The 13,225-nt window shown below is 28.7% G+C and overlaps 2 protein-coding genes across 2 annotated transcripts; both read left to right on the plus strand.

Annotated features, from left to right (window-relative positions):
* Positions 1-227: 227 nt before the first annotated feature.
* On the plus strand, positions 228-9,258 carry LOC126874977 (protein claret segregational-like). The gene is made up of 8 exons (XM_050637538.1): positions 228-532; positions 838-2,128; positions 2,220-3,189; positions 3,437-5,014; positions 5,330-6,330; positions 6,411-6,708; positions 7,555-7,829; positions 7,920-9,258. The coding sequence occupies exons 5-8, from the start codon at positions 5,330-5,332 to the stop codon at positions 8,338-8,340; spliced, it is 1,995 nt and encodes a 664-aa protein (XP_050493495.1). The 5' UTR covers positions 228-532; positions 838-2,128; positions 2,220-3,189; positions 3,437-5,014; the 3' UTR covers positions 8,341-9,258.
* Positions 9,124-12,867, plus strand: LOC126875013 (PHD finger-like domain-containing protein 5A). The gene is made up of 3 exons (XM_050637635.1): positions 9,124-9,679; positions 10,212-10,402; positions 11,954-12,867. Exons 1-3 carry the CDS (start codon positions 9,628-9,630, stop codon positions 12,041-12,043), a joined length of 333 nt encoding a protein of 110 aa, XP_050493592.1. The 5' UTR covers positions 9,124-9,627; the 3' UTR covers positions 12,044-12,867.
* The last annotated feature ends 358 nt before the right edge of the window (positions 12,868-13,225 follow it).

Here is a 13,225-nt window from a genome sequence, read left to right on the forward strand (position 1 = left end):
TTATTTATTAAAATTGCAATCAATTCTCGCGTTGAGAATTTTCAGTAATTTTTCTGGCGTGGCGCAGTGACGTGACTCATTATTTATAATAAGTATTAACTTATTATAGATAAGTATAATTTATATGTAATATGTATTTATAATATAAATAATCCAGCGTTTAGGTCTAGCGGGTAGTGCCTCTTCAGCCTGCGAATCTGGTCCGTCGTATCAAGTAGTCCAGTGATTAGGAGGTTTCGGTGTTTGTTGACTCTTGCTATATCTCCGACAGATATATTGAAGCATGAAAATAATTGTTCACATTCTTACAAATATCGAGACTCTTTTTCTATTTCGTCTAGTAATTTTCATTTCTAACGTTTTGAACATTTTCTATTAGTAAGAATAAGGAACAAGCTAAACGGTTGAGATATAACAAGACACTTCACAGAATTTAGACTAGTTTAAAGAGAAATTAATTTAACTCTCGTATTGCAGTGCCTGAGTCTGTCGAACTAGTCGACAAACAACGGAATTTATTTATGTTGGAACGGTAAGAAGCCAAACGTATTTTTAAATAACAGATTTAACATCAGTAATGGACAGCTCATAGATGGCTCGCAATATTTGATTGCAATAGTAAATATACATGTACATTGTTGCCATTTTCAATGTTCTTCGCGAGCGTAGATTCCGAATTAAGTGGATAGCTCTGTATGTTACGCCAATATGCTGACTTCTAAATTTATCTCAGTTTCGAGCCTCGATTGTCATTCTATCCTTGTCTTTTATACTCTTGTTACTCTTTTTATCTATATTACTTTTTATTACTATCTATATGCACTATTCTTTTAACAGGCACTCCCAACCTAAAATATTATGCCAGCTCCACTTTAAGAAACATGGGTGTCTGTGCTGACCAATTTTTATCCGAAATGTTCAAACCAAGTCCTACAAAAAATACGCATAGAAGGAAAAAGTTGAAGGGGAATGCCGTACCAGAACCATCAAAATATTTATTAAAAAATAAACAAGAAGAAGAAGATATACAAGAAAGACAGCTCGTAACATTTTTTTTTATTTAATATTTCACATTATAATTATAAATAACAATAACAAAACAAATTATAATTATAATTATAAATGACAAAACAAATAATTGATAAATGTGTAACTACGAGCGACTTATTTGTGTCCTTTTGCACAACGAGATTTGTTTGCCAGATACTTGTTTATATCGCTCGTTATATTTTCAATTTTATATAACGCACTACTGAAGTAACTACGTTTGTTTTATTGTTTTGAATAAAATGTGATTTGGGGCACCATGAACAGTAAAAGGGGGCTTGTCTAATGATGGATATTGTAGTTTGAATACTGGAAATATTGATCTTGCATATATGGATATTGGTTAAATGTTCTGAAGTATGTAGTTTCTTTTTGTTATTGCATTAATCCAAATAATTGATCTTTATGTTTAGATGGAATCATGCTTGCCAAAACCAAAAATTAATTTATCAAAGGTAACTAGCAGCACAGTAAATATTGCTATGAAAAGAATAATCAAAAAATGATATGAAATAATACGTCCCTTGCACGTTCTAATGCTGTTCCTCAAAAACTGATGAAGGAAAAATTACAACTGATAAAACACATATATAAAAACTTTGGTAAAATATAGTAAACCTCAAGAACAAATGAACACATTAAAGGCAAATGAAAATATACATAAACTAAAAGTAGAAGGATATGAAAATCTGAATAAGACATTAGTAAATGAATGCAGGGAATTAAATGCAGAAATGAATAAATTGCAAGAAGAAAAAGAGAATTTGATAAAATGTTTGAAAGAATCAGAGGAGTCATGTAAAAACATTTCAAATATTTTAGTAGAATTTAAAGAAAAATGCTTGTCTCAAGAGTCGTTACTGTCACAACATGAACTTACAATAAAGGATCTAAAAGCTAGTTTAAAAGTTGAAAGAGAGATGAATAAAGAATTAAATGCAACTAAAAATGAGTTACAAACATTGGTTTATACCATGAACAAAGATCGTAGAGTTCTCCATAATGCAATACAAGAAATGAAAGGAAATATCAGGGTATTTTGCAGAGTCCGACCTAGAATTCCAAATGAACTTGGGAAAGTGTATGTATTTTATATATATATATATATATAAATATTTGATTTTCACAAATACAGCACAGTTTCTTAATGGCGTCTATTTTATTTTCTCCAGGATATATAATATCAACTTTGTACATGAACACACTATCGTAGTAGGAAAATTTAATGGGTATGATTCAGTTAGTTGCAGTGGAAAATCAAAGGGAACCAGACAAGAATTTTCATTCGATGAAATGTTCCCAGCAACTGTTAGCCTAAAAAATATTTTTGTAGAGTTAGCTCTGTTAGATCAGTCCACTTAGAAGAGTATAATGTCTGTGTAGCTGACTCATTTATTAATAGTCTTAATCTAGATTAATAATCTTTAGCTGACATTTCAAAGACGTTGATATTACTGAATGTATCTCCTTTAGACGAATATTATAATGAAACATTGAATTTATTGAGATTTGCTATCAATGTACACAATTGCTAATCCCAGAATAGAAAAAGAACGTGACTAATGTTATTATCCTATGAGCATGACTACAAAAACACTATACAAAGTTCCAACAAATAGTAATAGTATAGACAGATATCGTATTTTGTTAAAGAAATACAAATAAGAGTGAAGGTAAATTTATATGGTATATAGCAATTAAATCATTAGTTTTTAATGTTTAATATATTAACTGGTATATAATATTTATATACCAGTATTATAATGCAACTTGTTTCATTAATAGGATTTACCAAAAGGAATGGTTATACATGATTTTATGCAAATATCACTATTAGAAATAAATTCAAATTTGTCCACTATGTTGAAAATTAATTTCAATGATTTCACACAATTAGAAAATTTTATTGACTTTGCAATTGAAAAAGCACTCATTCCTGTCCATTTACTATCGTAATTCCAATTAGAGAAATAATAAGAGCTATTCTCTGGTAAGAAAGTATGTCCACAAGGAAAAAGCAAAATTGACGGATATGGATGAATATGTGAATGTGTAATATTATGGGAATAAGAAAGCTATATGCCAGAAAGTGTTTGAGACTATGAATGTTGTAATGACATCCTGCAGTGATGAAGGAATCAAGTAAGAGAATTATAAATTAAAACTTAATTACTTAGAAAATTTTTAAGAATGTTTTCAAATAAAATATTACGAATTAATATTATAAATTTTATTACAAATTTGTTAATTTATGATAAGATTTATGATATAATTTGTTAAATGTCATAAATTTACAAATTTGTAATATAAAAATTTAAAATATTACAGGATTCTTTTATATTACATGATAAAAATGAAATTTTGCTTAAAAAAATTCGTTTTCTTGCAGATTTACGTCGCATACTTAAGCATCAAAGTCCTTGGTGATAATAAAAGTGATAGCTAATGTTTGGAAATCCATGTTACCTGCGAAAAGATGATAATAGGTTCGATCTTGTTAAATGAATTAAAAAGTAATTTAAAGATCAGTTAAATATTTTCAATCTATAGTCAAAGACTAAATATATTCCTAATCTATTTATAATACTTGTATAAAATAAATATAAGACTTGTGATGATTAAATACATATATTTATATATATACATATAGTTTAATTATATATATATTTATATATAGTTTAATTTCACACGGATATGCACTAATTAGGTATACAAATTTAAATATAATATTTTTATTATGAGATCATTAAATCTTTATAAGAAACTAAGATTACTGTTTAGTAAAATATAAATATATATATTCGTATGCATATATCAATTTTGTAAATCACACTGAAATATTTTTTTACTTAATTACTCTTATTATCATAATTTACATTTTTTCAAAAAAATAGGAAGTATTCCGAAATTAAATAAACTGGCTGTGTATAAATGTACTAGGTTATCCGGAAGATTCATAGTGACAGTTAAGATTGATTTAACTAAAATTAAACTCTAGTCATTTATAATTTCACGAGTGGTTTCTCGAAAACACGAAAGTTTTTAGAGTATAATACTGATCTTTCCATCTGATATAAAAAAAGAAAATATATTAACAATAACTTTTAATGTTTTCAAATAAGCAACAACTGAATTAGGAAAATTAAGGAAACAACGTTTATTTTTTTATATATAGTGTTAGATATCGAAATTTACTACTTGATGAATACCTATTTAAAAAATTTTTAATGAAATAGTTACAAACCTATGCTCATTTAATATTTCTCTTAGAATTATTCATAAAATACATTGCTACAGCCTGATCGTTTAATTTTGAAATACATATTTTATCATAACCTACATATACTTACCATAAATTATTTTCATAAATTAAGTATATTCAAAAAGTTATTGAATGTATATTTTACTAACTCATCTGGAAAAAGTGATTTTTATTGATTAAAATATTTAATTAAATATCAATTAATGACACTATAAAAATAATAAATTATTGATAATTTTATAATCGGAAAATTATAATTCGGAACAACTGATAATCTTTATTTATTGTTGTTTAAGTTTCAAACTGCTAATGAAAATTAAATAGAATCGACACATTCAGGTATCGATACGTGTATCGACTTTAAAATATAACCAAGTATAAATACATATATCAGTGATTACTATTGGGCAAATCTTTTCTATGTCTTCAAATGATTGGTTCTCAGCTCTCATACTATACTCCTCTGATTGGCTACATTCAAGCAAATTCAAGTTTAAATAAATGCAGTTGTTTAACAGCTTAACCGACTCTTGAATGCTGTGAAGTGAAGTAAACTGTCGTTTCTTTCTTTCTGTACAAGTAACACTATTAGTGTGATTTTGTGTATGCGAACATAACAAATTAGGTAATATAATTTAAAAGTAAACAAATAATTGATAAGTGTGTAACCACGAGTGACTTAATTGTGTTCTTTTGTTGAACGAGGTTTGTTTTGTCAGATAGTTGTTTATATCAATCGTACACATCAATTTTTTGTCATGTATAATATATTTTCAATTTCACGTAATCCACTATTTAACTAACTACATTTGTTTTATTGTTTTGAATAAAATGTGGCTTGGGGCAGCATAAACAGTAAAGGGGGGCTTGTCTGCTAATGGATGTTGTAGTTTGGTAATAATTAAACAGTACACTGGAAATATTGGTTTTGCATGTATGGGTATGAGTTAAATGTTTTAAAGCATGTAGTTTCTTTTTTTTATTATTATATTAATCCAAATAATTGATCTTCATGTTTAGATGGAATCACGCTTGCCAAAACCAAAAATTAATTTATCAAAAGTAACTAACAGCACAGTAAACATTGCTACAGACAAAGATAATCAAAAAATGGTAAAAAGCCAAAATGATGTGCCCCATGCAAGTTCTAGTGCTGTTCCTGAAAGACTGACAAAAGCCAAAAGTACAGTAAATATAGCAAAATGTTCAAATGAAAATAAACCTCCAATTAAACAAACTTTAAGTAGATCGAAGACTATGTCTTCCATTACTACCAGAGCTGTGAAAAGACCAGCTGTTGCAGCCATTACACATGGCGAAACCAAGAGACAATTTGCTAAGCCTCCTACTAAAATAAGTACACAGCAAGTTGGTAGTACATTAAGAAATAATACCACCAATAAGTCTAGTCAGAATATCATAGCCCAGAAGGTACAATGCAGCAGTAATGCAGCTAAGCCTTCCAAATGGGACTTAAAGGGTCGATTGGCCCACACCAGTAATGAGTTATCTAATATACGACAGAAATATGCAGAAACTTCAGCAAAATATAATGAACTTCAAGAACAAATGAACACATTAAAGGCAAATGAAAATGTACATAAACTAAAAGCAGAAGAATATGAAAATTTGAATAAGACATTAGTAAATGAATGCAGAGAATTAAAAGCAGAAATGAGTAAATTGCAAGAAGAAAAAGAGAATTTGACAAAATGTTTGAAAGAATCAGAGGAGTCATGTAAAAGCATTTCAAATACTTTAGTAGAATTTAAACAAAAATGCTCGTCTCAGGAGTCATTAATATCACAACATGAATTTATAATAAAGGATCTAAAAGCTAGTTTAGAAGTTGAAACAGAAAAGAATAAAGAATTAAATGCAACTAAAAATGAGTTACAAACATTGGTTCATACCATGGACAAAGATCGTAGAGTCCTCCATAATGCAATACAAGAAATGAAAGGAAATATCAGGGTATTTTGCAGAGTCCGACCTAGAACTCCAAGTGAACTTGGAAAAGTGTATGTATTTTATATATATAAATATTTGATTTTCACAAATACAGCACAGTTTCCTAATGATGTTTATTTTATTTATCCAGGATGTGTAATATCAACTTTGTAGATGAATGCACTATCGAAGTAGGAAAATTTGATGGGTCTGATTCAGTTAGTTGCAGCGGAAGACCGAGAGGAACCAGGCAAGAGTTCTCTTTCGATAAAGTCTTCCCACCAACTGCTACCCAAGAACATATTTTTGAAGAATTAGCCCTGTTAGTTGAGTCCGCTTTAGAGGGGTATAATGTCTGTGTATTTGCATATGGCCAGACTGGTTCTGGTAAAACATATACTATGGAAGGTTTACCGGGTATTGAAATGGAAGGCATGATACCTAGAACGGTATACATTGAACAGTATATATATATATATGTTGGAGATGAAAGGACGCCGGAGCCGTCCCTCTGGAACTTCGGCAAAATCCGTAGAATTGCTGGAAAAACCCAGATTTTATAGCGGGTCCTCGGGCTAACTGGACTTGTGCTGTGTACGTGCCTCAACATCAGGTATTCGTTGTCCGAAGGAACCGTTGGAATGTTTTACTGTCAAGTACCTCTATTGGTATTTCTTTTAATGAGGGTCATACTATAATTCCACACCCTTGCTAGGCGAAGCGCCCGTCCCGTTGACCGCGGCTACGTTTGGCGACTGACTACTACGTTTGGTCGCCTTGAGCCCAAGTTTATTATCACAAATCGCAAACAAGTACAATTGGGCAGGATGACGGCAAATTACGACTGTAAACTTTAATTGCAATTTTACGGATTTTCCCGAAGTTCCAGAGGGACGGCTCCGGCGTCCTTTCATCTCCGACATATATATACAGGGTGCTTGGTAACTGGTGGTACAAGCGGAAAGGGGGTGATTCTACTCGAAAAAAGAAGTCGAAAATATATAATAAAAATTTTTTGTTTGAGGCTTTGTTTTCGAGAAAATCGACTTTGAATTTTCGCTCGGTACGCGTGCGGCACGTTATAACGGATCTCACTGTAGATCGTTGTCTCGATGGAAAAATTAAAAAAAAAAATTAAAAAAAAATTTTTATTCTGTATTTTCGACTTCTTTTTTCGCATAGAATCACCCCCTTTCCGCTTGTACCACTAGTTACCAACCACCCTGTGTATATATATACATATATATTATTACTACTTGCAATGTAAAATAGTATGATCTTTTTTAATGATTCAGGTACGACATATATTCCAAAAAATGAAAGAATTTCAATTACTTGGTTGGGAATATCGGATAGAAGCTAGTTTCCTTGAGATTTACAATGAGCATATTGTTGACTTGCTTGATTCTCAAGCTAAGACACATGAAATCAAAATGGCTGATAGTAAGGGACACAATTTGTATGTCAGTAATTTGAAAATACAGGAAATTAATAGCCCCGAAGAATTGCACGAGTGCCTTTTGACGGCGCAATGTAATAGAGCAGTTGCGGCTACTCAATCGAACGAACGGTACATACATAAAAACATATATTCGCATTTTCTGTCTTGGATGTACAAATATGATAGACTTAAAAATAAATGCATAATTTAATTTTCTAGGTCGTCTAGGTCGCATTCAGTAACAAGAATAAAGCTTGTAGGAACACATCAGTTAAAAGAGGAGATTTCAATAGGAAACTTAAATTTAGTTGACCTAGCGGGATCTGAAAGATTAAAAGGGGAAGAATCTGTACGACTGGCAGAAACAAAAAACATTAATAAATCGTTAGCAAACTTGGGCAACGTTATCTTGGCCCTTTTGAAAAAACAAGAACATATTCCATACAGAAACTCAAAACTCACTCATTTATTAATGCCGTCTTTGGGTGGCAATTCAAAAACTTTGATGTTACTGAACGTATCTCCTTTAGACGAATGTTATAACGAAACATTGAATTCATTGAGATTTGCTAGCAGTGTAAACAGTTGCAAACCCGGTAATGCAAAAAGAACACGACTAGTGCTACAAAACTCCGCATGAAGTTTCACCAAATAGTATTTTTATTACACTTCAAGATTTTAGTGTTTTTAAGCATTATTTTTTAAAAGCATTATTTAGACTATTTTATATAGTAAACGCACATCCTCTTTTGTGTAATTTTATTTTTTTCTTTTATAAACCGCAACAAAAACTGTAAATAGTTCAATATAAAATATATTACCATAACACTGACATAATTTACATATTTGCTCAGTTTAACTGTAATTTCCATATTTTCAAAGATATTGTATATAATTAAAAGAAATAACTTTTTTGAACTATTATTATATTCATTATAAAAATAAAGTCTCTGACTTGATTCGAACCAATCCCTTCCAGTTTAACAAAACGAAACCGTGTACATTTTTCATTAATTGCGTTTTTTGGCAACAATTTAATTATTATTATTTAAAATAATAGGAAAAATTTTTTCTACACTGCCAGACATAGGTATTAGCTGGCGTTAATATATTTATTTGTTATACTTATTACATAATTCTAATATATTTTATTTTATTTAGCGTTTTATGCTACAATGTATAATACAAATAGAATAATAGGTGTATAATAAATGCATAGGTGTATAATATGGCTAGCAATATGTTTCCTTTAGCAGTGCACCATGCCGAACGCACATTTCTTCATGTCTCTGCTTACTAATATATGCCAGAGTCGCACGATCGCTCATCCCCTCCTCCCCGCTTTGCTTATAAATGTTTCTTCTACCAAGAGCATCAAAGACTAGTCGTATTGATAGTATAGTCGTTGACCATGAGAGGTCCTTATTCTTAGTGTTCATTTTTTAGCAGAATTTCGCACATGAACGTTGACTGACGATCTCCCTAGTTCCCTATATCTCTAACAGAAAGAAAAATTTCCTCTGTTTTTAATATTCTCTAATCTCTGGTGACTAGTGCGGTAATAATACACAGGCACGAAATCGCCTAAACAAACCCAAGTAATCGCTAAAATACGTAATAAGAGAATTGTATTATGATACCTTAGTACAATCTTATATCATATTAGGTATACTTAAATAAGACAAGAATATAAAATTGAAAATTTCCATATTATTTGGTTAAATATTGTATATTTTAAATACTATTCTCAAACAGTTATTCGCATGTATGCTAAATTGTCCAAACTGTCGTCGATTTAAAAGGCACTATAAAACGTAAACAAAGTTGAAAATTTCTAAATGTATTGGCTTGTGACGTATGATACAAAAAGATTCATACAATAATTCGTATTTCGTATACGTTAAAAGAATTTTGCTAATTCTGTGATATGGCAAAACATCATCCAGATTTAATTTTTTGTAGAAAACAACCGGGAGTTGGTAAGATTTATACATGTACTTAAATTGCAATTTTGAATTTTAGGTTAAGTTTGCTTTATATATTTTTTTATGAAATTCTTATTTAAAGACAAAAGAAATTATTTTATTACTGTTATATTTAAATAAATATTTAATTATTACAGATTTTAACTATAATATATTTTCATCAGAAATAGTGATATTCTTACATAAACAACAAACTTCCTTAATAAATAATTAGATCTGTTTGTACCTTCATTGTTAATTGATTATGTAATTTTTCATTATATATATATGTATCAATAGTATATGTGTCGAAATTCTTGTATAGATATATGTATCTGTAAACAATTTTTTGCCTTAACTTCTATAAAATTAATCTTCTATTTACATTGTACTCCATTTACCTAGAAATTTATAAAATGAAGAAGTAAAATTACAATTATGGGATAAATAGATTTATATATAAAAACGTTACCAATATCGTATAATTGCTATATGATAATAATAACATCCTGTATACATATATAATTAAAATAGTTTTTATTTTCAGCAATAGGGAGGTTATGCGAGAAATGTGACGGTAAATGTGTAATTTGTGATTCTTATGTAAGACCTTGTACTTTGGTTCGGATTTGTGATGAATGCAATTATGGATCTTATCAAGGCAGATGTGTTATCTGTGGTGGACCTGGTGTGTCTGATGCCTATTATTGCAAAGAATGTACAATCCAAGAGAAAGATGTAAGTTTTTAAAAAAGTAATTTAATATGTGTTCTTAATATGATACATTCGTTATTTTTGAGTATAAAATTATGAAATTTGATTTATTAAATGGTCAGATTGTTAACTATTGTGATTTATATCTTTGTTATTTCTCATTTTATGTCATACTTCAAAGCTGGTTTACGATATTACTTAATTTTTTATATATTCCTATAAGAAAAGCCGAATAGTAAAAGATTTAAAGAAAGACAAAATTTAAAAATTGATTATGATTAAATAGATTGATTAAATGAATGTTTTTAATGTATCTATTTTATAGACTTTGTATGTAATACTTTATTTAGTTTGTTATAATGAAAATAAAGTAAAAGTAAGGAATGAAGAAACTTTAAAAATAATTATATTAGTTTAATTATAGTTTGGGAAACATCTTATATTCTAATGGAAATTATTTTAAAGAAATACATTGATAAAAATAAAATTTCTTCGCATATAAACTTCCTTATTTAGAACTGCAATTTCATTTGAATACAATATATGTATATCAATTATTATATCTATCTATAAATTTATTTATAAGTAGCATGATCTTTATAAGATTCTTTAAACAGAAGTACCTTATTTTGTCACCTATATTACCAAAGTAGTTAGTTTCATGTAATTCTTGTTTCATGTCCTGTGCGAGATAAATGGAGATAAATTCAAGCACACATAAAGACTTTGTAGGAAAAGTAAATTCCGTTTTTGTAATTTTTAATAAACTGTTTAATAGAATCATTCATTTTACCATAAATTTATGATCATATTTACAAGTATTTTAATTAACTTGAAAGCATATTGAAGTCAGTCAATTTGAACAGAAATAATTTTATAATATTTCAGAATCTTCTGAACTTATAATATATATATATGTATATATCTTGTAAAATTTTTATTTTATTTAAATTAAGAAAGGCAACAAAAGGAATTCAATAATATTGTTCACGATTTTTCAGATGAGTGGGAAACATCTAAACAACTTTTTTTAAAGAAAAATTTATAAATTTAATGCTCGAATCTTTTAAAAGTATAGTTTATTTCTCTTTCATTCATATTCATCAACATTCATATTCTTTGGCAAACAGAGGGAGATAGTGAGAAAGGAAGAGATAGAGGGAGAAAGGGAGAAATATTTACATAATTTTCTTGTTTATGTATTTAATAAATACTTCAATTCACAATTTCCATTTTAAATAGTATGCTGGATTTACATCTAAATCTTATTTAAAGCACGTTATCAATTCTTTTTCTATGACAATGTCAATTGAATAGAGATTGTGCAGCACTACTATACTATGTATTGTGTACTCTGGTAATAAAACTACAACATAGAGTGCTAAGTTTAATTCATTTAGATAAGTATATTCATAAAAAAGATATGAAAAAATATCTCAATAAAATCAAAAGTTATAGACAGTTACAGCATATCAAGGAAGACAGAATGTGCTGGCATTTATATATATATATATATATATATATGACTTATAATGTGTAGTAATAGATTAAGATTTGAAATTTGGTTTGTTGCAGCGTGATGGTTGTCCAAAGATTGTAAATCTTGGGAGTTCAAAGACTGATCTATTTTATGAAAGGAAAAAATATGGGTTCAAAAGAAGATAAGTACTGGTACCAACAATTTTTGATGTGTACAAAATGTTTCTAATGTTGCAAATAAACAACTTTTTTTATAAAATTGTAATAATATCTATTTTTTAAGTTAAAAACATAATTTCAAATTCGCGATCATACAATCTCTTTGTTACAAAATGTGTGTATGAATTAACGTTTTTGTAAGTTGTAAAGAAATTTAAAATGGAGAAATAAATTGTAATCGTGCGTAGAGAAGCGTTGTACTTCTTCTACATAAATATTATCTTGCATAAAATAATACCGTGTTTTGAAAAATGAATACCAACACTCTACGACAATTTCGAAAATCTTTATTTTAATTGTATATTTAGTCCATAATTTAATTAATAAAATTAGATTTGTAATAGAATTGCCACTCCACCAAGAATCCACTTACTAGCTCTCTCCTTAGTTCTTAAATTGAACGTCCACACATAAGTAGGACCTCGCGATCGTGTTTTATACACAGGACATTCATATATACACAGAACATTCATATATACACAGGACATATTCTTTAAATCTTGTTTGTCCTGTGTAATCGCCCTAATATACATTATTGGTAATAATGAAAACAATTCTTTAAATCGAGAGTCCATGCTGTTTGAACATCCCATCGTGCACCTTCCATGTACAATCCGTCTATATATGCGCCTTGTCTTGGTGCTGATTTGTAAAGTTTAAGTGAAAAATCTATTATTACTCTGGAATAAAATTTACACAAATTGTAACTGAATTTTGTTAAAGATGGAAACTAGTGAGTTCATTTAAAAAAATGTACTTGAAATAAAATATTAAAAATATTTAAAAATACAGTTAAGATATCTTTATTTATTAATACTTTAAAATAGTTGCATATACACATATATACACACACACATATATAAGAAGATAATCGCAAATTCAGTAGCTATAAATAATATTTGTACATCATTGTACTTATTAGAGCATTTATATAGCTACTAATTAATTAGATTCATATATATTAAATCTAATGCCATTATTTATTGTTTCCCTTATGGGGTTACATGACTTCTAGTTCAGACAATAATTCGTTGCTCGTTTTCGCTGCTATAAACTCCACTCTCGCTTTCGTTTAACCTTACAAATCCTCACAAGTTTACATCGCGTTCTCAAAAAATCATATCTACTTAATAATAAAATGAAATTAAT

This window comes from Bombus huntii, chromosome 17, assembly GCF_024542735.1.
Source record: "Bombus huntii isolate Logan2020A chromosome 17, iyBomHunt1.1, whole genome shotgun sequence".
In the NCBI taxonomy this organism is placed as follows: Eukaryota; Metazoa; Arthropoda; class Insecta; order Hymenoptera; family Apidae; genus Bombus; species Bombus huntii.